Source organism: Myotis brandtii, unplaced genomic scaffold (genome assembly GCF_000412655.1).
Source record: "Myotis brandtii unplaced genomic scaffold, ASM41265v1 scaffold138, whole genome shotgun sequence".
Classification (NCBI taxonomy): domain Eukaryota; kingdom Metazoa; phylum Chordata; class Mammalia; order Chiroptera; family Vespertilionidae; genus Myotis; species Myotis brandtii.
In genome coordinates this window covers 836,037-859,270 of record NW_005354915.1, presented here as the reverse complement: position 1 = coordinate 859,270, position 23,234 = coordinate 836,037, and the positions used below count along the sequence as shown (strand labels likewise).

The 23,234-nt window shown below is 49.6% G+C and overlaps 1 protein-coding gene across 2 annotated transcripts in view; it reads left to right on the top strand.

The window, feature by feature from the left end:
• Nucleotides 1-23,234, top strand: part of PACSIN2 (protein kinase C and casein kinase substrate in neurons 2) — a 67,311-nt gene that overhangs the window by 31,213 nt on the left and 12,864 nt on the right. For both annotated transcript variants that reach the window (XM_014535114.1, XM_014535113.1), the window contains exons 2-4: nt 13,556-13,675; nt 20,310-20,466; nt 22,434-22,669. In XM_014535114.1, the coding sequence (XP_014390600.1) occupies nt 13,616-13,675; nt 20,310-20,466; nt 22,434-22,669 (453 nt within the window). In that variant the 5' untranslated portion in view covers nt 13,556-13,615. The remainder of the gene's footprint in view (nt 1-13,555; nt 13,676-20,309; nt 20,467-22,433; nt 22,670-23,234) is intronic.

Here is a 23,234-nt window from a genome sequence, read left to right as displayed (position 1 = left end):
TTCCCTAAAGGTTCTTCTTTCTGGGATGCCCTGCACCCCTCTACACCTGCCTGATTCCCATCGGTTCCTCAGGTGTCAGCCTGGTGTCCTGGCTGGGAAGCTGCCTGTGCTGGGTGTCCCTCCAGGCTTGCTCAGCACCCTGGTGGACAAACTACCCCTGAGAAAGAGCTTGGAGGGATCATTTGTGGGGTTCAGAGATAATCTGCCCACTCTTTGGAGGCAGGCCTCAGCCATTTGCAGGTGCACTGCTCTCACCTGATACGTCACAGCTCACTGCGCCCCACTGTTGTCACCATGCCTACCTACCCTCCCAGCAGCCATTAAGAGGGGGTCTTCAGCCCTCTCCGGTTTTGTTTAGTTGGTAGAGTATCGGCCCTTGGACTGAAAGGTTGTGGGTTTGATTCTGATCAAGGGCACATACCTTGATTGTGGGCTCAATTCCTTGTGCCAGTTGGGGCGTGTGTGGGAGGCAGCCAATCAATGTGTCTCTCACATCAATGTTTCTCTCCCTCTGCCTCTCCCCCTCCCTTTCACTCTAAAAATCAATGGAAAAAATATCCTCAGGTGAGGATTAACAAAAAAGGGGGCGGGGCGTGTCCTTCAGTGAGAAGCCCTGGGACCCAGGGTCAGAGTGCATGAGGCTGTGGTTACTGACAGTCACGCTTCTTTTTACTCCTTTATAAAATGCACATGTTAATTGCTGTCGACTTCCCCTTTAAGCCCTGGGATTTGTATGTGCAGGACTTGTCACCAACACTGGACGTAATTTCTGGGGTGTGGGTGTGCTCAGAAGCAGGGGCTGGCTTCACCGTGGGCCTCTGGGAGTGAGGTCAGGCTTGGACTTCGGGGTCCTGGCAAGGACATCCTTGCAGGGTGGCTGTGAGGCTCCGGTCGGATAGAGGAGGAAAGCACTTTGCAGCCGTGAAGGTCACTGCCAGTGCACAACGCTTATAATGACTTGGCTGTAATCGCTCAATTCTCCCATAAGCTCTTGCCAGTAGGAGGCTTTTTAAAAACATTTTAAGCTCAGAAATCTAAGAGTTTGTTTAATCTCACACTCTGATTTTCCAGTAAAGATAGCAAGGTGCTGAATGATGCCAAGGTTCCATAGCTCTTTAATGGCAAATTTGGGACCAGCTTCCAAATTTTGGCCCTGAGAGCCCCTTGTAAGAGTAAAAACTGACTTCTGAACCATCGAAAATTGAAGTTTGTTCCATGTAGCTTTACTGATTTTGTTTTTCTGTTTGTTTGTGTTGTGTGAATGTCTGTTTTGTTTTTTGTTGTTGTTGTTGTTGTTTTAATTGTATTCCCAGCAGGGTATACCCAGTGGTTCCCTAAGCCAGACTGATTAACTACCACCGTTCTTGTCTCTTGGGGGGAATTAATTGTGTTTAGACAATCACACCATCCCAGGAGTTTAAAGGACATTTGTCCACCAGGATGTCCATGTGTGGATAGCTTGTGTCAAGGTAGGGTTGAATGGATTGAGTCTGAATCCTCTGAAAACTTACACATTAAAGGAATTCTGTATTTAAAAAATTATAAATGTTTATTCACTTGAAGTTTCTTAAAAACAAACAAACAAAACAGCCCACCTGATTTCTGTACCTTCTAAGGGAGAAATTGGAAGCTAGGCTCACTGTCTCCACTCCAGCTCCAGTCTCCTTTTCATGGAACCTCGTTCCTTGCTCTTCCCTTTTCTGCCCATTTCTTGTTCATGTGTAACCTTGCACGTGCTATTGCACCTCCTGAAATATTCTGATTCATCATGTGAAACAAACAGGACCCCAAAAGGCAGCAACATGTTTCTGCCTACGTGTTTTTGGGGTCATTTTTTCTCCCGCACCTCTAGGGTATATTCCCATCCTTTCTCATGGGTATGTAATCTGCCCCTTAAATGCAGATCGAGAATGTCAGTTCAAAATCCTGCTTTTTAAACGGTCTGAGAGATTCACGAACTGTCTTTAGAATGCATGCGCCTAGAGCCCCCAGCGAAGTAGCAGGACAGAAATTGGGACGCTGCGTGAGCCGTGGCGTGACTGTGACTGGGAAAGACAAGTCTTGATGTTTTACGGCCACTAGAAGTGACAGGAAGACGGGGACAAAGGGGAACTGCTTATGCAATTGGAAAAAGCAGACCCCAGATGGCTTGTTTGCTGTAAGGACGGACTGGAGATGGCAGGGGAAGAAAGGGCGGGCAATGAGAACGCAGGTTGGTGCAACAGAACCCTCGCTGGTTTTGACAGCCCTTGCGTCCCAAAGGTGTAGACATTTGGACTTGACCTGTCAGGGGTTGAAGGAGGAAGCTGAGGAAGCCAGGTGTCACCCGAGGGGGAACGTGCCTGCTTCAGAGCTGATGCTGTGCTGAGCCCCGGTGCCGCCGGGTTTGATGCTGGGGAGTAGCTTCTCTGGGTTGGTCTGTTTAGAAGAATTAGTTTTTCTTTAACCTTCCCCAACACAATTGTTTTTCCTGCAGGAGGAAGAGGGTTGCTCTGTACTATTGACTAATAAAATCAGATATCCTTTCCCCACTCTTTTTCTTTCCTTTCGTGTTCTAAAGCCTGAGCCATGTTTGTTCTCATTGAAATGGTTGTGTCCTAATAGAGTTCCTAAATTCCCCTCTCACCAGCTCCTCCTTCAGTTTGCAGCAGGAAGTTCTGTGCCACCAAGCTCTTGGAATCCCTGAAACTGGTAGTTTCAGGAGATGGTTTCCATGGCAACCCCTAGCCTTTTCTGCCCAGAGGTGCTGACTGTTTTTCAATCTCTGGAAGCACTTGAGTGTGCTCACTGCCCATCCTGATGGGTGGTGCTAGAGGACCTTCCCAGGCCTCCGAGGGCTTCCTGAGGAGGCAGCCTTTAAAACCCAGCACTGAATCCTATGCACCGAAAGGTTGTGGGTTCGATTCCTGGTCAGGGCACATACAGACTGATTCCACAGATGAAAAAAAAAATAGGTTGCCAGTTTGATCCGCAGTCGGGGCATGTATGGGAGGCAACTGATCGATGTTCTCTCTCTCTCTCTCTCTCTCTCTCTCTCTCTCTCTCTTCCTCTCCCCCCCTTCTCCCTCTCCCTCCCTCCCTTCCCCTCTCTCTAAAATCAGTGAGCACATGCCCGGGTAAGGATTTAAAAACAACTGAGCACTGAGCACCTGAAACTAATACTAAATAATATTTATTGGAAACTGTAATTGAAAGTAAAACAATGAAGAATCACTCATCAGGAAAAACAAAACAAAACAAAAAATCAAGCACTTTGCAGTGAACAATCTGTTTGCTGTTGTTGAAGTCAATGCACTACACGATTTTCCAGAGATACAAGTCACTGGATTTGCTGATCTCTATCTCTTCCTTTGAGGAATGTTCATTTTTCCAGATGAAATCACTGGAAACAATAGGCTGTGCCAGACATTCGAGCGAGTAGAAAAAGTGTTCCTGTTTTGCTAATGGTGCAAAGCGGTGTATTACCTCAGGCCTTACTCCCTGAGCACCCAGCATGGGGGAGGTGGCTCGAGCTGGGGAGAAGCAGGGGCCCATCCTTCCTCTTGGGTGCTGATGGGCTGCCAGGCCGAGGCTGGAGGCAGAGCGGACCCGGGACCTGGGGCCCCATGGGGCTGAGCGGCAGAGGGGCTCCCTGTGTGGCTGGTGACAGACAGCTGGGGACGGAGCCACATATCCCCACTATGGTTGCTGAACCCATTTGTGGTTTCGTTTAACGTGTGCAGTAGTATTTATAAAAGGATTCTAACCACTAGAGTTGAACCATCTTCACATAAATGCTCCAATCATTTTTGATCTGTGGAACCAGTCTGTATAAATAAAAATGACCCAAACTCTTCAGTTCAACTTCTCCCATCCAGGTCTTTCCCGAGTGACTGCCACAGGTCAGACACGGGATGGGGACTAGAGCAGTGAACACAACAGACAAAACCCCTGCCCTCCCAGAGCTTGTGTTCAGTGAGGGGCAGTCAGTGAGCAGCACAGTTAAGTAAACAATGTAGCTGTTGGAAGGAAGCTGTGCTTCGGAGAGAAAGCAAAAACAGAGAAGGGGCCTGGGAGTGCCCAGAGCGGGGATGGGTTGGAGAAGACCTGCCTGAGCTGGGGCTGATACCCGCCTGAGGGGCGAGGGGCAGCCTGTCTCCTGCTGTGGGCTCCCTGGAGGAAGACCTGGAGCAGAAGATCAAGTGTGGCTGTGCCTGGCAGTGCCACCAGCAGCAGAGGTCTTAGGCTGGAGCTGGGGCAGTGGGGAGAGTGGCACAGGAAAGAGGGCTGAGAGGAGGTCGCTGGTGGGGGTGAGCAGGCGGCTGCACTCTGAGGAGCACTCGGGGGCTTTGGCTCTGCTTAAGAGGGGAGACGTGGTCTGACATGTTTTCAGAGGATCACTATGTTGAGAATAGACGGAAGGGACGAGGAAGCTGGGACAGCTGATCGGAGCTGACTGCAGTCGCCCAGGGGAGAGGCGAGGGTGGATCACACACCTCTGGCAGGATCACACTAATTGTTTTGTAATACCGGTGGGATCAGACTGTGTCTGCTGTGCTACCACCCACTGAGCAGGTGGGGTTCCTGACCGTCAGTCCTTGAAATGTGTGTGGGCAGATGTCCTTTCTCGAAGCTGTGGTGTGGTCATGGGTGCAGAGTGACCCCCCTTCACTTCAGTGCAGGCCATTAATGAAACAAAGTGGCGTCTTTTTGTTAACTAGTTTTTGTATTCTAAAAATATTATTTGCCTATAGTCACAATTTTCAAATAGATGAGAAAGTTACGAGGTGAAATGCTAAAGTCCCCTTCCCACCCCCACAGCACTCCCCAGAGCGAGTCTGAGACCCACTGTGCTACTGGATGAAAAATTCAAGCCTCAAGCGCATATAAAATGTGCTGTTGAAAACCAACCACATGTGCGCACCCTCATTTCATACTTCCCTTATGAGTTGTTGTGATCGGCAGGCTACTGTGGGTGCCTAATTGTTTTGTAATACCGGTGGGATCAGACTGTGTCTGCTGTGCTACAACCCACTGTTTTCATCTGATGTGTGGGAACATCTCATGTCTGTGCGCAGTCCTGCCCACCCCTCCTCTGCTGCTGCGCTCCTCTCCACAGGTGGACTGGCAGTTTTCATTTTTATTTTGTTGATCCTCATCCGTTGATTTTTAGAGAGGGTGGAAGGGAAGAGAGAGGAGGGGGTAGAGAAAGAGAAACATAGATGTGGGAGAGACACATCGATTGGTTGCCTCCCACATGTGCCCTGACCAGGGCTGGGGATCAAACCTGCAACCCAGGTACATGCGCTTGACCGGGAATCAAACATGAGACCCTTTGGTGTGCGGGTTGGCTCTAACCACTGAGACACGCCAGCCAGGGCCAGTTTTCATTCTTGATGGACAGGGAAGTGGTTTTCAGTGTGTATATTTTGTTGCCTCCATGAATACCTACATTTAACTCTTTGTGAGTTTGTCTGTGGGATAAAGTTTTAGAAGAAATAGTTGGGTCAAAGGCTATAGGTATTTTCTTTGTTAAATCTGTCACACATTGAGAAGCCTGTAACAGTGCGTAAGAGCAAGCATGAAATGAGGGTGCATCCATGTGCTTGGTTTTCAGCAGCATATCTTTTTTTTTTAATCCTCAGCCGAGAATACATTTATTGATGAGAGAGAGAGAGAGAGAGAGAGAGAGAGAGAGAGAGAGAGAGAAGCATTGATATGAGAGAGAAACATTGATCAGTTGCCTCCTGTATATGCCCCGACCAGGGAACAAACCCATGACCTAGGTATGTGCCCTGACCAGGAAGGGAACCGGCATCTTTTTGGTGTATGGGATGACATTCCAACCAACTGAGCCACCTGGCCAGGGCCAACAGCATATCTTATAAGCACTTGAGGCTTGAATTTTGCACCTGGTAGCACAGATAACAGAATCTGAGTTACCATGCAGCTTACCAATAAGCTGCAGAGTCTTCAGGGCCACCTCAGGACAGGCCCAGCACTCCTCTGGGACCTTGGCTGTTGCCCCTATGCCCACTTGCCATCCACCTGGGATCCACAAGCCCCTCCCTTCTGTTATTCCTCCATTTCGTGTCAGTCTGCCTATGAGGATGTCAGCCCCGGGTGGGCAGGGACCTTGTCTGTCTTGTTAGTGACTTAGAGAAGTACCCAGCACATAGTAGGTACTCAAACATGTGTTTGTAGAATGAATGGGTAGATATGTCCTTACTTAAGGAATGATCCTCCCCTAACTCTGGGCCAAACAGTGACTTAGAAGGAATTATAGTCATTTCCCAATTAATGATGAATTTTCCACCCTAATATAGTCAATAATATTATAATAATTATGTGATGCCATGTGGGTACTAGACTTATCAGGGATTACTTTGTAAGTTATATAAATGTCTAACCATTGTGCTGTACACCTGAAATTAATATGAAATTGAATGTCAACTGTAATTGAAAGAAAAAAGCCTTTCAACTTGTTAAAAATTAAATAAAAGAATTTTCTACCCTGGATAATGAATTTGAAGAAACAAACCATGGGTGGAGTGTGTGCTCACTCCGAGTCCTGCAGGGCAGCACAGAGCCTGGCAGCGTTGTGTGTGGGGCAGCTTCGAGGACACCTTCCTGACGCACTGCCTCTGCGGTGACAGAGGACTCGGGAGGGCTTTCTCCGGAGGCTGACTGGGGACGCGAGCAACGGCGCCTTCGCTCCGAATGTCCTTGCTTTATAGTAATAGCCTCTTGGCCCAACAGCCTGTTCTGTTGTTTTTCTTTTTTGGAACAAATTAAGGGTATTCAGAGGGAGCTAGATGTACTTATGTAACTTGTACCTTTTGTTTACTGTATACCTGTTATCAGGCTCATCGGGGAGGAAGGAGGTTGTGCCGCTCCCAGCCTGGGCCAAGGGCACCCTCGGCCACCTCCATTAGCCTCTGAGACTCAGCGAATCATTTTAGGAGTGGCTCTGACTCACCAGTGTTTAGATACGTCAGTGGCAGAAGTCAATGGAATCCAGAGAGCTGGACCCGTGTCTCCTTCTCTTAGAACAGCCGTGGGCAAACTACGGCCCGCGGGCCGGATCCGGCCCGTTTGAAATGAATAAAACTAAAAAAAAAAAAAGACCGTACCCTTTTATGTAATGATGTTTACTTTGAATTTATATTAGTTCACACAAACACTCCATCCATGCTTTTGTTCCGGCCCTCCGGTCCAGTTTAAGAACCCATTGTGGCCCTTGAGTCAAAAAGTTTGCCCTGTCTTAGAACATGTATTCAGCAGACATTGATGGAGGGCCCGCCGTGTGCCAGGATCACGTGGAGGAGCGCCGGTGTGTTTTCAGGAGTGGGAGGCGAGGTGATGATTTGTACACCTTTGTACTTTGATTGTCTTGCTGTCAAGCTTGCTGCTTCTGCAGCCTCTGATGGGCAGACAAGGTTCAGACGGAAGCACATAGTCCCTGTTCCACGAGCAACTGAATTTAAGGTCTCCAAGGGTCTAAGCATGCGCAGGAGTCTCCCACAGGAGCATTCACTTATGTGTAGCATTTGTTCAGAGTTCATAGAGCTCACTCAGCATTATATTTGAGTATTGGGTTTCAGTTTCTCTAGGAAGAAACAACCAGCCCTAACCGGTTTGGCTCAGTGGATAGAGCGTCAGCCTGCGGACTGAAGGGTACCAGGTTCGATTCTGGTCAAGGGCATGTACCTTGGTTGCGGGCACATCCCCAGTAGGGAGTGTGCAGGAGGCAGCTGATCGATGTTTCTCTCTCATCGATGTTTCTAACTCTCTATCCCTCTCCCTTCCTCTCTGTAAAAAATCAATAAAATATATTAAAAAAAACAAACAACAACCAGTCAACTACTGGGTAGTGGACAGGCTGAAATACACTGAAGTGGCAGTCTGTCCTGTCCTTGGAAAGAGCAGTTTTGCCTCACCTGTCCCTTATCATCCCTGAGCCATTCCTAGCTCAGGAGGGAGGGAGCGCCGGTGATGACCTTGCCTTTCAGAGGACAGGCTCTCAGGATGGCTGACTGAGTCCACAGGGGTGGAGCCCAGATGCCACACTGTCTTCCCAGGAACGTCACCGCCCGTGGAGAAGTACCTAGTTAATTATTAAATGCACATTTATGGGTTTGGCTTTGATAAGTACATCTCAGGAACACTCAGTACCATTTGGCAGTACAGACCAGAGTTTCACAGCATGGGCACAGTCTTGGTGAGGGCCAGTTTTGGCTCAGACCCTAGCAGAGCGAGGGAAGCAGGACCAGGAAGTTTACCGGGTCAGATCTCCTTTTGAAGGAATGGGCCTGAAGGTTCTCTCTTGTTGCCCTCAGAAGCCTTGGTTTCCCCAACTTTATCAGTGGGTACTAAAGCCAGATTCAAATTTCTGCATGAAAAAAATTCCGAGTAATATTCCCTGACAGGCCCAGGGCCTTTGGGGATATTTGGGCAGCGATATTACCTTCCCTGAGGAAGCAGCCTCCCAGCCAAGCAGGGTTCCCAGGTCTGGGAATGACGGGGCTGGTCATGCAGTGTCCTGCTGGAGTCGGCAGCATGGAGCCAGACGCCTGGGTGGAATCCCAGCTTAGCATTTACTAGAGGCCCGATGCATGAAATCTGTGCAAGAGTAGGCCTTCCTTCCCCTGGCTGCTGGCACCGGCTTCCCTCTGGCACCTGGGACCTGGGCTTCCCTCGCAGCCCTGGCTTTGTCTGGAAGGTCATTAGCATATTATGCTTTTATTGTTATAGATGAGCTGCAAGCTCTTAATTTGAATCATTGCACTCAGTTGCCTCCCTGTAAAATGGGGACAATAATACATTTTTACAGGGGTTTTAAGGAACAAAAATAATATATTTAAAGCTCACCTAGACCTCCTATTGATGATAAGAGATGCTTGGTACCTAGGGGCTGCTTTGATGTTGCTTTATTCCCACCCTGAGCTCCCAGGTGGAACAGCAGAACCATGTGTGGTTGAAGCAGGCATTCTTGATTTGACACAAGCACGGACAACTTTGGCCAAGAACCTTCTTGGTTTCTCTGTGGGGTTGAGCATGGCTCCTGGGTGTGACCTGGTCTGAAGCTGGTTCCCACTCGGTTACCGCACTCAAGTGAGTGCCCATATATGAGAACAGAGTGCCAGTGTTTGGACTTCAGGGGCTTTGTCCAGGAAGTTCATTTTCTCTTTGTAGGCTGTGTCCTATGCCCTCTCCTCTTACCTGAGAGTTATTTTTCTGCAGCTCTAGGCCCCCAGGTCACACGTGTCCACCTCACCCCGCCCCCTACTTAAAGGAGGGAATAGGTGATGTCTGAAAACAGCTGTGAGGAAGGAAAATACATTGTGTTGTCTTCCCGTGATAGGACCATGGATAATCCATCCTCTTCCTGTCCTTCCTTTCTCTGCCAAACTCTCTTTGAGTTCTCTATGGAAAAATAGATTTTTTTAGATTACAATTTTCTAGGTTACAAATACATTAAAAAAAATGCCCAATTTAGTACTTTAAGACCCCTTAACATTGGGTGTTACCATTTTTCTTGCCTTATGTAGAGCAGGCATTCTGAGGTCTTATTTTGATTGTCATCAAGCATTTTCACATCAATCAATTTCCTTTTATGTATGGTATTAAAAGGGCAAAGAATATTTTTTCTGTTTGTATTTGACAAAGTTAACATTTCGGACTTCCTGATTCCCACTAATCTAGTCCAGTTTCATTGTTTTTCAGTTTTATTTGAAAGAATTTGAGGTCTAGCCCATGGTCTATCTGTATTCCCAGCACTATGTCAGTTTTTGAAACTTAGATCTTGAATGAATGAGGCTCACCAAGTGCAGCTGATAATGGCAGGTCTTCCTCTCTTTCCAATTTTTGTTGACACAAGACCATTGTGTCACTGAGTCACATGATGTTTTATGGGTTCTTTCCTTCCAGTCCCTTCCTGAACCCAACTATGGCTGGTGTGACTCAGGTCTTATGGGCCCAGGAATAGTGGTTGATCATTGTGCCATATTGAGTCAGTGGTGTCAGTCAAATCCTGGCCATAAATGAACAGATCTAACTATACATTGTGGAGGACATTTTTTGTTTGAGCCCTGAAGGCTGACAGCTGATTCTATTACTTTTGTAAAATCACCAACCATGGATTTCCAGGGGCAGATGAGATTCCTTGGCCTCCCGTTGACCCATCTTGATCCCCTCCTCCCCTTACAGATAGGAGGCCCCTCTCTTGTGTACTTAAATAGAGCCCATCTCCCTGTAAGTCTCACTCCAGCTTTTCCCACGCCCTGTTCATGAAAGGATTCATTCTTGCTCTCTTGATATTTTCACAGCATTTTATTCATTATACCTATGAACTTAATTACTAGAGGCCTGGTGCACAAATTCATGCACAGGTGGGGTCCGGCTGGCCTGCCCTGATGGGGGCCCATTGGGCCAGGCCAGTGGGGGGCGGGCAGTTGGCCTTGCCCCCAATCAGGGTGTTGGGGGCCAATCAGGGGCCGGATCATGCTGGTTGGCTGCTGCAGTGCACATCATAGCCACTGGTCGTTCCGGTTGTTCCGCCATTCCAGTTGCTGGGCTTTTATATATATAGATCTGCAATGTAGTATAATAGGAAAAACTTGAACTTTAGAATCACAGAACTTGGTTTTGATTCTTGATCTCACCATTTATAATCTTAAGCAAGTTGCTTGATCTTTAGTTTCTCATCTATGGAAAGGAAATAAAAATACCTACCTCATGGGACTGTTAATGAAAAATAAATGAGATTGTTGAATATAGGTAACATTGTGCTTCAAAGGATGCTTAACACGTTAAGCGCCATGTGAGTCACTGGTGACTGATGATATACAATTTTAAAAATTATATTCTTCTATTAATAAATCTTGTGCAGAACTGATCTTCCATTAGTATCTAAACCGTGGCTGAACCCAGGCAGAAAGGAGTTCCTCTGAGCTTTTCTCCATCTAGAGCAGGTGCCCTCCGTCCCTGTAACTGCTCCCTGGAGCTGGCCCGGCAGCCAGCCAGCCGCTTGATTGGACCACTTTGAGACTTGCCTGAGCCAAACGCCCAGATATTCCCTGAGGAGCCTGGAGCAGAGACCAGGTGTGCTGGGTAGATGACTTTCTGCTGCTGCAAATGCAGGCTGGGTGCTTCTAGGAGGGCCCTGACTCAGAGCACAGGATTCTATGGAAAAGGGGATGCTACGAAACAAGGTGGTACGATGGCCCAAGCAGGTGGCCTGTCAGGCCTTTGTGGTAGCCCTGTGGTTGATGCCACACTGCCCCTGTGATGATGGAGCAGAGATTTAGTCAGCGTGCTGTCAGGATGAGTGTGTGGGTGGCACCCATGCGACTGCCTAGTTATACTTGCGTGCATTATAGCTGTGGCTTTGAAGTACCATAACCTGTCTTTGAATTCATTGGGCATACAGTGCTGTGTTTACCTTTGGAAGCTCCACCAGATTAAGCCCTCTTAACTAGCAAGTAGATCTGAGGTTATAGATCTTCTTTAAATTGGAGACATGATGTTACCTTAGCAAACAGGCAGAGTTGGTATCAAATGCTGGTCTCTACCATTCATTACTTAGGCAAACCTTGGGCAAGTTACTTCTCCAAGGATCAGTTTTGTCAACTGTAAAGTATAGACCAAAGTAATGCTAGTAATACTAATAATAGTTACTATCCTATATAATAAAAGGCTAATATGCAAATTGTCCCTTCGACCAGGAGTTTGACTGGGGGCGGGGCTGGCCGGCTAGCCAACCTCCCGTGTGTGTGTGTGTGTGTGTGTGTGTGTGTGTCTGCCCCCTCCCCCGCCCCCCCGTTGGCTGGACCCCACCTGTGCACAAATTCATGCACCAGGCCTCTAGTCTAATAATAATCACATTATTATTTACTACGTCCATAGCACTTACTATGGGCCATGTATTGTTCTAAGCCCTTGTATGTATTGCCTCATCTGACCCTCTCAGCAGTTCTGATTTACTTATTGTCTGTCTTTTACAGATAAAGCCTTTGAGGCATAGAGAGGTCATATAACTTGCCCTCTGTTGCCCAGACAGTGAGTAATGGATTTAGGATTGCAGCCCAGGAAGCCTGACTCTAGAGCCTGTATTCCTTACTGTGGCTCTAAACCAGTGGTTCTCAACCTTCCTAATGCCGCGACCCTTTAATACAGTTCCTCATGTTGTGGTGACCCCCAGCCATAAAATTATTTTCGTTGCTACTTCATAACTGTGATTTTGACATAATTAAAGCATAGTGATTAGTCACAAAAGCAATATGTAATTATGTGTTTTCCGATGGTCTTAGGCGACCCCTGTGAAAGGGTTGTTCGACCCCAAAGGGGTCGCGACCCACAGGTTGAGAACCGCTGCTCTAGACTGTCTCACAGGGAATCATGAGGATTAGATGTGATAACATGAGTAAAGGACCTAGAACAGTGATGGCGAACCTTTTGAGCTCGGCGTGTCAGCATTTTGAAAAGCCCTAACTTAACTCTGGTGCCGTGTCACATATAGAAATTTTTTTATATTTGCAACCATAGTAAAACAAAGACTTATATTTTTGATATTTATTTTATATATTTAAATGCCATTTAACAAAGAAAAATCAACCAAAAAAATGAGTTCGCGTGTCACCTCTGGCACGCTTGTCATAGGTTCGCCATCACTGACCTAGAACAAACCAAGCCTTGTGCCTGCAGGTGTAGCAGTGTAGGGCATTCTGCTTGCCCACCCCACCTGCGCCCTGCTGTCACTAAGCTGAGGCTTTGAATCCTGACTCTGTGGTTAGAGTTTTGGATCTGGCTGTGTGATCTGAACACAGGGTGATGGAAAGGAGGGTGGCGTCTCATCCCTGGGGACAGGTCATTCCACCGCAGTGATCTGTGCTTCCGAATGTGCTTCAGCTTCTTCCCTCCAGCAGGGGAGCAACTGCCCCTTGACCCTTGCTGGGTTGAGAACACTCCATCTGCACTCAGAAACGGTCACTTTCGCTTGTTCGTCTTTACTCTGTGTAGCTGACCCTCACACAGATGGTGTCCAAAGAAATTGGTCTGAATTTGGGGTTTCAGTGGCTGAGATGAGTCAGCCATGGGTGGGGGAGGACAGTGCCCGGCACAGTCAGAATGTGCTGGAACCCTGTGGAGAGTGGAGAGTCATGTCAAAGGTGGGATTATTTCCACTCACAGTTTACCCCATCCTCTCCCTGCTGGATGGCTAGGACAGGCTGGGACAGAGTGAGCCCAGAGATGCAAGGGCTCTGCCCTCATTTGCTGCTCTCCTCACGTGTTCTGTGCCTCGTTCTCCAAGGGATGAGCAAAAGTGTTTAGTGAAGGCATCAATCTGTTGATCTCAGAACACAAACTGTTCTGAAAGCTCTTCTAGCTCTCCAGCAGGATGTTGAGGAGGTTTACTTGTTAATGTGAAATACACATGAGTTTATTGACCTCCCAACTAAAGGAAACATTTTAGACTGTTCTGTACGCAGGCAATGCTGGAAATGGAAATCTTCAATGGGGACGGCTTGCTCTTACCTTGGGAGTTCAAAATCACAACGATATGTTTTTCTTGTAGGTTTGTCTTCCGATTTGGAGTGTCTGCAGTTGACCTGCTGCTCCTTCACCCTTCGGAGAGATGTCTGTCACTTATGATGATTCCGTTGGAGTAGAAGTTTCCAGCGACAGCTTCTGGGAGGTAATGCCCAGGCTTTCCCCCCATGATACAGAAATCAGGCTGATGCCTGCCTGCCAGACTGTGTGTGGAGAGTGGGGTGGGGGGGATAAACATACCCCCAAACCAGCCAGGCATTTGTGGTCAGATTTGGATGGCAACAGGATGGCTAAGCTGTCAGTGAAGCTGCCTTGCTAGAAAAGTCAGGTGCTTTAGAGGTCTTGTCAGTTTGTCCATTCTCTGATCTTCCTTTTCATGTTCAACCATGTATGACTTAGAGTGAGATATACAAATCACTGGGCTTAGCCTGAAAGGCAGTTTTGCGTAGAAAAACAGACGGCGGTGATGTGATATGTTGGCCAGTGCAGGCAAATGGCCAGAGGGCTAAACATACTGCCCTGGAGCTGGTTGGAGCATCTTCCTGTCTGTCTGAGCCTATGAGGAACTCCCTTCCTGATTAGATTATTTTGTGGTTTTGGTAGTCATACTTTTCCTGCCTGCTGGTTGAAGGAAAGTCCTTTTTTGATCAAATTTTATTCTCATGGTAAAACCCCTGTAACTTTCCCTGTAGCCATGGGTTTCATGGAAAGAGCACTGGCTTTGCAGTTGAAAAGATCTAGGTTCTGCCCTAGCTGGTTTGGCTCAGTGGATAGAGCGTCGGCCTGTGGACTGAAGGGTCCCAGTTTCGATCCCTGTCAAGGGCACATGCCTGGGTTGTGGGCTCGATCAGTAAGGGGATATGCAGGAGGCAGCCCATCAATGATTCTCTCTCATCTTTGATGTTTCTATCTCTCTCCCTCTCCCTTCCTTTCTGAAGTCAATAAAAATATATTTAAAATATATATATTTTTTAAAAAATGAAAATATCTAGGTTTGATCCTAGCTGTGCCCTTACTAGCTGTGTGACCTTGGGCAAGTTGCTTGACACTAAGAGCCTCAGGCTTTTCATCTGTAAAGAGGGGATGATACTGGCCTTTGAGGGAGGCAGCCAGGATGAAGTGAGAATGCAGACATTGGCTCCCACGTGGGTGCTTTTCTGACCCTGGAGGCTCTAGTGGTGCAGAAGGTGAGGATGATGGCCTGGGTCTTACTGGGCATGAGCACAAAAGAGTTGTATAAACTTAGAATAATTAAGTGTATAATTTTGTCTGACATCAAATACCATCTGATATTATAGACTAATAGATAAGTGATCACAGGTGGCCAAGTTTAGAAAAGATGGGCCAGGAGCTTAAACTTCTATCCACACTTTTCTTTCCTATGTATTGGGGGAAAGCTCAATATTAACTTTTAGCTGAATACTTCATTTTATTAAAAGTATGTGTTTATTGATCACCTACTGTGTGGTAGGCCCTTTGAGGCTCCAACAAGGAATGTGGCAGTCTGAGTCCCTACCCTCAAGGAGGGTAGCTGGCTTCCGTGGGATCCGAGTAAATGAAATAGCACAGGGGTGCCAGTGCCCTCTGTCCCTGCCCCGTAGGTGATAGCACCTTCCTGGTGGGTATCTGGGCCAGAGCTCAAATTTCAGGAGCCAGAGAGGCACATCGTCTGAGGGAACATTTCTTAGAAGGCAGAACATTTCTGACAGGGGCAGCGACAGAGTCACGGGTGTGTCCCGGCCTGTGGGCAGCAGCGGCTTCCTGGCATTGTCAGGTGCACTCCCACTGCCTAGGGGACGTTGGTGGTGAAACTGGATGGAGCTGTGTTAGAACTGGAGGTCACAGGATGCAGTTGGTGGTGCCCGTGGGACAATGCTGGAATTCAGGCTGCCCCTCTGCCCCCTGTTCGCAGACAGGCAGGCCCCGCGTGCCGGCCCCAGGAAGGCTGTGCAGCTTAGAAGGACACTCAGGAGCCAGTGGTGGCTGTGCAGACTTCCTGGGAGCTCCTGGTGGGCTGGCCTTTAGAAACGCAAGTCCTCGTGATTCTCACCGCTGAGCCAAACCATAGACAGAATCCTTTAGAGCAGTGGTTCTCAACCTTCTGGCCCTTTAAATACAGTTCCTCATGTTGTGACCCAACCATAAAATTATTTTCGTTGCTACTTCATAACTGTAATGTTGCTACTGTTATGAATCATAATGTAAATATCTGATATGCAGGATGGTCTTAGGCGACCCCTGTGAGGTTGAGAACCGCTGCTTTAGAGTCTTGGGGAAAATTTTTTTCCTAATGGAATGACATTGCTTCTGGTATTAATCAGTACCTGCCTTGAGCTAGGTGGCGATGCGGAGGGGATGGAGCACACAGAAGGCCTTCAAGAGAGACCGACACAGGCAGCGGGGCAGGTTCAGACACGTGCTCTCAAGCCAGGTGACCTGGGTTTGACTCCCAGGCTTGTCACTTCACATGTATGTGGCTTTGGGCAAGTTGCTAATTTGTCTTTGCCTCAATTTCCCAATCTGTAGAGTGGGAGTGATGCTGATACCCACATCCTAGCATATGTGAGGGTTAAGGGAATGGGAACATGTAAAGTGGTGCCAGATGTCGGGACAGGTTCTGGCTGGGAGCCCTGGCCTCTGCTGTGGCGATGCGGTCTCAGCACGCGGCATGCCTGTTCCTGCAGCCGCGTTTGGCAGCATCACTGTAATGACCCAGTTGATGACAGAAAGCGCCTGGGAAAATGAAGTAACTAAATGCAGTGCTATTACAGAAGCCTGCAGCTGCTTGGTTAAAAAAAAAGAAAAAAAGGTGAAAGTTGCCAGAATATGTTATCAGCATATATTAAATCCAGTAGTTTTAACAAGCCATTGATTTAAGCTCTTAGGCTCCCATCTAAATTCTTAGCTGTCATACTGTCAGTAGACAAGAACATCTGCTTTTGCCTGAAGAAAGCAAAGACAAATGGGTTTATTGTCTCGGCAGGCTCTGTCCACTCCGGCACAGCTGGCTCGCCCTTGAACGTGCCTCCAGGTGTGGAGGGAGCAGTGTGCTTAGGCCTCAGGGTTGCAGGTTAAAGGGCATGAGTGTTCTGAGGGTAAAATAAAGGTCATCTTGAGCAAGCGGTTTTAGTAGTTTTCAGGTTTGGGGTTCCTGATAGCCTCACCAGCACATGGCGGGATCAGGGACAGGGCCTGCATGCTACCTGACAGTCCTGACCTCTGTGGCCTTCCCTGAATCTGTTGGAAACACACAGGTGACCTGATACCAACCTTAAATCTTGGCTCTATGCCTTCTCTGCTCTCGGCCTGCGGAAGGCTCTGTAAGGTGGGCTCTGCCTCCTGGCTGCATGATCATGGGTGACTTTGCTTCTTCAAACCAGTTTCCTTTTCTGTAAAATGGAAACATAAGCAGCACCCGCTGCCTTGGATTGTGACAGATTCGATGATGTGGCCCCTGTGGCGCTGTCAGCACCCCGCCCGGCTCGGTGTGGACAGGCCCTATTATGATGCTGCTGCTGGGGAGAGACCGTGCGGCACCTGCTGCCAGGAGGCCTGCAGCCCAGCACGGCAGGGAGCTAACATGCACGATCGTTACCTGTGCGGGACCAGCTGCGACTGCGGGCCATGGGGGCAGTGTTCGGAAGGGCCCTCGTGGCCCCCGGGTGGACCAGCCAGCAGGAGTCCGGGCCGGGGAGTTGGTCTCGCCTGTGTGCAAGTGCAGGCGATGCAGGTGCTCTGCACTGGTGGTCCGGCTGGGACGGCAGGCGGCAGGGAAGCCGCCCTGGGGAAGCCAAGCTGAGCCTTGCAGAGCTGAAACTGGGGCAGGTAGGATGGGACACTCCATCAACAGCCGTCTGCTCCCTCTCCTCCCCCTGCCTTTGGCACTCAGTCCCCGCCCCTTTCTAACATTATCCGTGTGTTAGCTCTCCTTTCACAGCTGCGCCCCAGTCTCAGGAGGCACTCTCACACCTTCCCCCAGGAGCTTCCCCCTCCTGAAGCCCACCAGGACTGAGCACAGCACCCTTCAGGGTGAAGGCCCGCCCTGGAGATTTCTCACTGTCTGACCCCACCTCCCACCCCACCCGCTGCACTTGACCCCTGGCCAAGTCTCTGCTCATTGCCCTGCGTTCTGTGTTCCGTGTTCCATTCCTGGTGGACGTCTCACAGTGCCCCAGGTCTCCATGCTGTCACAACTTCTTCACTTTGCCAGCACTGTTCTCTGCCTGGAATCCTTTCCCTCGCCTCTCCATCAAGGTGGCCAGCCTCCTACTTGCCCATTAATGTGCCAGCCTCCTTGAAAGTCCTTGAAAGTTCAGCTCGGATGTTGCCTTCAGTATACCTCCCCGCCCCGCCCCTCCCTCAGCCAGGCAGTCCTGAAGGGAGAGGATGAGCATCGTGGTCCTGTGCCCAGGCACACGCTTGTTGAGCATCTGTCTTTAGTGTCTTGATATCTGAGGGGTGAGCCTGAATGTAGATGGAGTTAGGGACATAGATGGCTTTGCAGTGCCTGTCACCTTGAGCACTCCTTTCTCCCCGTGGCCCAGCAGTGGTCATAGTGCCGGCACTTAAACATACAACACGTGCTTCTGGAAACATCCTTCCTGAACTCCTTGCTGCTTTTCAGATTTCAAGAGTAGTTATTTAAATATAGGGTGGGGCAAAAGTAGGTTTATAGTTTGAATGGAAAATAGTACAGTAATTAATAAATAATAATACAAGGATAAGAATAAGCTGTATTTCACATACTCACAACTGTAAACCTACTTTTGCTCACCTTGTATGTGCTGATGGGTTGTACCAACATGGACCTTGTTAAGAAACATCCTTTTCTTTTCTGTAAATCTTTCTACAAGGGTTTTGAAAGTCAGAGATGGGCAGGTTTCTGGAGAGCCGACATGTTTTGATGTTGGTGACCAGTTTGAATATTGTTGGTGACCGGATGAAAGCCAGCTCGCGTGGTGGCTGCCTGGGGACTGTCAGGTACGCACGGGCCGTGATGATCTCAGCTCTGCTGGCCACCAGCTCAGCGACACTGACTTGGGTTTTGTTGGTGATTTTTTTCATCTTGCTGTAAATTTCAAAATGACAGCAAGGCCCTCTTTCAATGGGAAGTGAACATGTGATGTCACTTCCAACTGGTTGTGAAATGCTCACTTTCGCCTTCCTAAAAAGGGGCTGCTGAAGGGTAGGGCTGAAAGCTCGGGTTCAGCCTGTGTGTGTTGGTGCGCTGCTCACCTGCTTCCCTGACTGAGGGCTAACAGCCAGGCAGGCCTGGGCTGGGGGACTGTGGAGGGAAAATAATGCAACAATTAATAAATAATAACACAAGTGCCTGGTGCAAATCTCAGTGGCCTCTGGGGAAGGCTGCCAGGCCACCTGACTTCCAGGGCTTCTACTGTCCCCATGGGAGCTCGACATCTCAGTCCCTCCCCCGATTGCCCATCTCCATGCAGGCCTGCGTTTTGTGCCTTCCCAGGCTCCTCCCACCACTCCTCAGAACCCCTTCTTCACCCGGTTAGCCAGGCTCTGGGTAGGAGAGGCGCTGGTAGCCGCACTGTGCGTAAATCAGAAGTGAACAGCAGTGCCGCTGGTCTCCGCGGCCTGAGGACCGTACCCTTTTCTGCAGGAGTGGGACCCTGTTCTCCAGGAGCTTCCAGATTCACTCTCAGGGTGAAGTACGAGCATGATCAGCCAGGCAGAGACTTAGAAACGCTAAAACTGGCAGAAGGTTGGCTGGGATTTTTGAAGACAGGGAGAAAGGGGTTGAAAATACAATAGATGGTTTTTCTGCCCCATTTTCTCCAGGAACCAGGTATTTATGGTGTCCAGGATGAGCTACGTGGTGCCCTTTCAAGCCAGCAGCTCAAAGAACGAAACATTGAACACCTGATTATCCCTCCAAATTAGCCACTAGAATTTTCTCAATTATCCGTTTATTTTTTACAATTTAGATGAGCTAGTCTCTCCTTTAACATATGAGAAAAAGTGGCCAAAGCTCACCTTAGTCCTTGTCCAAGCAGAGAAGGGTCTGCAACTGTGGGATCTTGGCAAACTATGCGACTTCTCCAAGCCTTGGTCTCTTCATCTTAAAGCGGGGACAGTTATTCCTGCTTGTTACGGTGGTGGCAGTATTTGGAGGTGTAATACACCTATTGTGGTGTTTGGCACATAGTAGGTGCTCAGTAAGTGGGAAATAGTGTTGATTGCTATGATGGGAGGCAATAATAATCCGGCAAGTGATGACAACAAGGCAGAAGACACCTGTTTATACCCATGATGATCAAAGGCCTTTAGCCAAAAGTCTGTAATGTAAGATCATTTTACTATGAGTTACTAAAACATTATTATTATTTTAAATCTCTCCAGTTAGGCATCACCTACTCTGGAAAGCTGTCCCTGGCCCCTCAGTCTGCATAAGATGCCCCCCCCCCCCCGGGTGCCCTAAGCCCCTCACTTCCCTCCATCATAGCCATCCCTGAGCTGGTCTGTCTCCCTCCCTGACCCATAGGCCAGAGCAGGGACACTGGCCACGTGGACATTGAGAAGCTTCAAATGGCTGTTTTGTATGTTCCTGCTGGTTAAGTGAAAGCGGGAGCTTGTCATCTAATGATGTGGGGATGCCTTTCAAATGGGAGCGGGATGGGCCTTGGGGAGCCTGGTCGGCATGGAGGCTGCTGGAACAGCAGTGAGGGCCAGGCTATCCTACTCCCAGAGGCTCTGGCAGGTGGGCTGCTGCCCAGAGCCCCAAGCCTCCCAGCGTGCTTGCTTCTGTCTCCTAGGTCGGCAACTACAAGCGGACCGTGAAGCGAATCGACGATGGCCACCGCCTGTGCAGCGACCTCATGAACTGCCTGCATGAGCGGGCGCGCATCGAGAAGGCGTATGCGCAGCAGCTCACCGAGTGGGCCCGGCGCTGGAGGCAGCTCGTGGAGAAGGGTAGGGAGGCCCCTGCCCAGGACAGCTCTGGGCAAATCGGTGACCTCTCTGCGCCAGTTTCCTCTTATAAGGAAGTGGGCAGGAGTGCGTCTTGCAGTTCTGGGGCTGTGATTCCTTTGGGAGAGCAGCAGGGTGCTGTCCCCCAGCAGCACAGGCTGCGTGAGATTTCCTCTCCTCACGGCAGGACTGCTCTGGGGAGAGCATCTGAGTCTCCCACGGATGCTACGCTTGCCAGTTTAACGCAGAACAGCTCCCAGGGGCCCACACTTGAGAAAACTCCCTTCCAAGCAGAAGCCTGGCCACTCAGCACCGAGCTTCTGGCCCTGAGAGCTGTTGAGGTGTGAGCCCGGCCATGGAGCGAGTCAGGTGGGGCTGGATAGTGACATCCAGCAGGGCTTCAGTTTTGAATTTTATTTATTTATTTTTAAATATATATTTCTTTATTGATTTCAGAGAGGAAGGGAGAGGGAGAGAGAGATAGAAACATCAATGATGAGAGAGAATCATTGATCGGCCGCCTCCTGCACGCCCCCTACTGGGGATCGAGCCCACAACCCAGGCATGTGCCCTTGGCCGGAATCGAACCCGGGACCCTTCAGTCCACAGGCCATGCTCTATCCGCTGAGCCAAACTGGCTAGGGCCAGTTTTGAATTTTAATGGAATAACAGGTTTTGCCTCTCTCCCTTCCTAGCCAAACAGAAGATTCTGGAGCTTAGTGACAGAAGGCTGCTGTGGACATGGATTGTGCTCAGCGCACTTCCCAGCAGTAGAGGGCACTTGACTGGTCCAGGGTTTCCTAGGACAGAGTGGGGGGGGTAGGAGCTTCTCAGGGTGTGTTTCTCAGGTTCTTCTACCATGACTGCTGTCCTCGAAGGTGCCAACCAGGGCACCTGGGTCAGGGGTCCTGGAGGGTCGGGGTTCAGGAGGGCAGGGCTCCCAGGGTCTGGACCAGTGGAGTGGCTGTTCATGGATGAGGAGTAGCCAGGGATGGGCCCAATCCCTCAGTAAATGGTAGCTGTTGTCATTTGTTTCTGCTTCTCAGGATCCAGCTGTCGACACAATCCCTCAGTCCCTTCAGAGCTCGAGGGTCACAGAGCACTTACCCCTCACCTTGTGGATCCTGCCCGGCGTTGCGGATCTAAGCAGGACAGGGAGCTGCAGTTTTCATAGACGCCAGGGATTAGAGGTTCCCCCTCCCCCACCAGTGCCTCTGTCATCACCCAGCTCACACAGTCATTGTCCCCTGGGAGTGCCTTGAAGTCAGGACCTGGGGCTTCCATGTTCATCCCCAGCTCGGCCTGTCTCCCTCCCTCACCTCATGCCACCCCACATCCTCAAAATGACAGGCCGCTTGTCATTTCCTTCCTGACTCAGGCACCCCACCCCACTATCTAGAGATTTCCATCTGACCGGAGCAGGTTCCTGCCTCCGACTCTTTCCTCCCCCAAGACAGAGCTTCTGCTCTGCTGAGGGCACAGGCCGGGCTCTTCCTGGGAGTGAATGACAGGTCCTGCCTCATCCCTGGGAGGGAGAGCGTGTGGCCCAGGAGAAGGGGCCACGGTGCTGAGGAGCCCCCCAGAGGGAAGTGTCCTGGGAGAGAGGTCAGTTCTGCCGAAGGCCCCTCCCCCAACAGCCAGCCTTACACAAATTAAAACAGCAGAAATTTGAGTTTCTAAAGAGCCCAGTGACTTCAAAAAGGAAATTTATTTCATCTCTCAAGTTCCCTAGCAAAAGAATGGCCAAGCTGATTCAGCTTCAGTTCCTTATTCTTTTCATCATCCCAGGAACTGAAAAAGGAACAGCCGCTGAGAGGACAGTATCTGAAACAACCACAAGGAAGCCTCCCGGCCAGACAGCCAGGCTGCTGGCCCCAACTCCCTGGCAGCGGGGAGAGACTGACAGGAAGTCCCTGGAGGGCCTGTCCGCCCCACGGGGACAAGTGACCACCAGCTTCTCTCCTGTGCAGGGCCTCAGTACGGGACGGTGGAGAAGGCCTGGATGGCCGTCATGTCCGAGGCGGAGAAGGTGAGCGAGCTGCACCTGGAGGTGAAGGCCTCCCTGATGAACGAGGACTTCGAGAAGATCAAGAACTGGCAGAAGGAGGCCTTCCACAAGCAGATGATGGGGGGCTTTAAGGAGACCAAAGAAGCCGAGGACGGCTTTCGGAAGGCACAGAAGCCCTGGGCCAAGAAGCTGAAAGAGGTGCACCCTCCCGCAGGTCCCTTCCCTCCCGCAGGTCCCTTCCCTCCCGCAGGTCCCTTCCCTCCCGCAGCTCCCTTCCCCGCCCCCTGCAGACCTGTGCTCCTGGCTGGGACCTGTGGCCCTAGTCCTCCCTACCAGCAATGCTCCCCCCACACTCTCAGGAATTCCTGCGTTTGTTAGCATCAGAAATAAAGGGCCACCCCTCAGGCCATAAGCCCTTAGTGGCTAACATTTACCCAAGTTCCAGACTTCAATTTAATCCTTATCAACCCATTTTACAGTCAGGACACTGAGGATCAGATACTGCTGATAGAGCTCAAAACCCAAACTCTTATCCACTAGCAGTACTTGCCCCAGCCTGGGAATTGTCTGCTAGTAGAGATTTGGGCTAGTAGAAAGGATTTGTTTAAGACTTTTTTTTCTCTTATATGTGTTTTTCTCTCAAATTTGAAAATGATACTGAGTTTGTTTTTCTGAAAGGAGCAACGGAAGCCACTGAGTCTTGTCCAGCCTTGGCTTGCTGGAGGCTTTCAGACATACACACGCCCCTCCCCGCCCTCAGCAC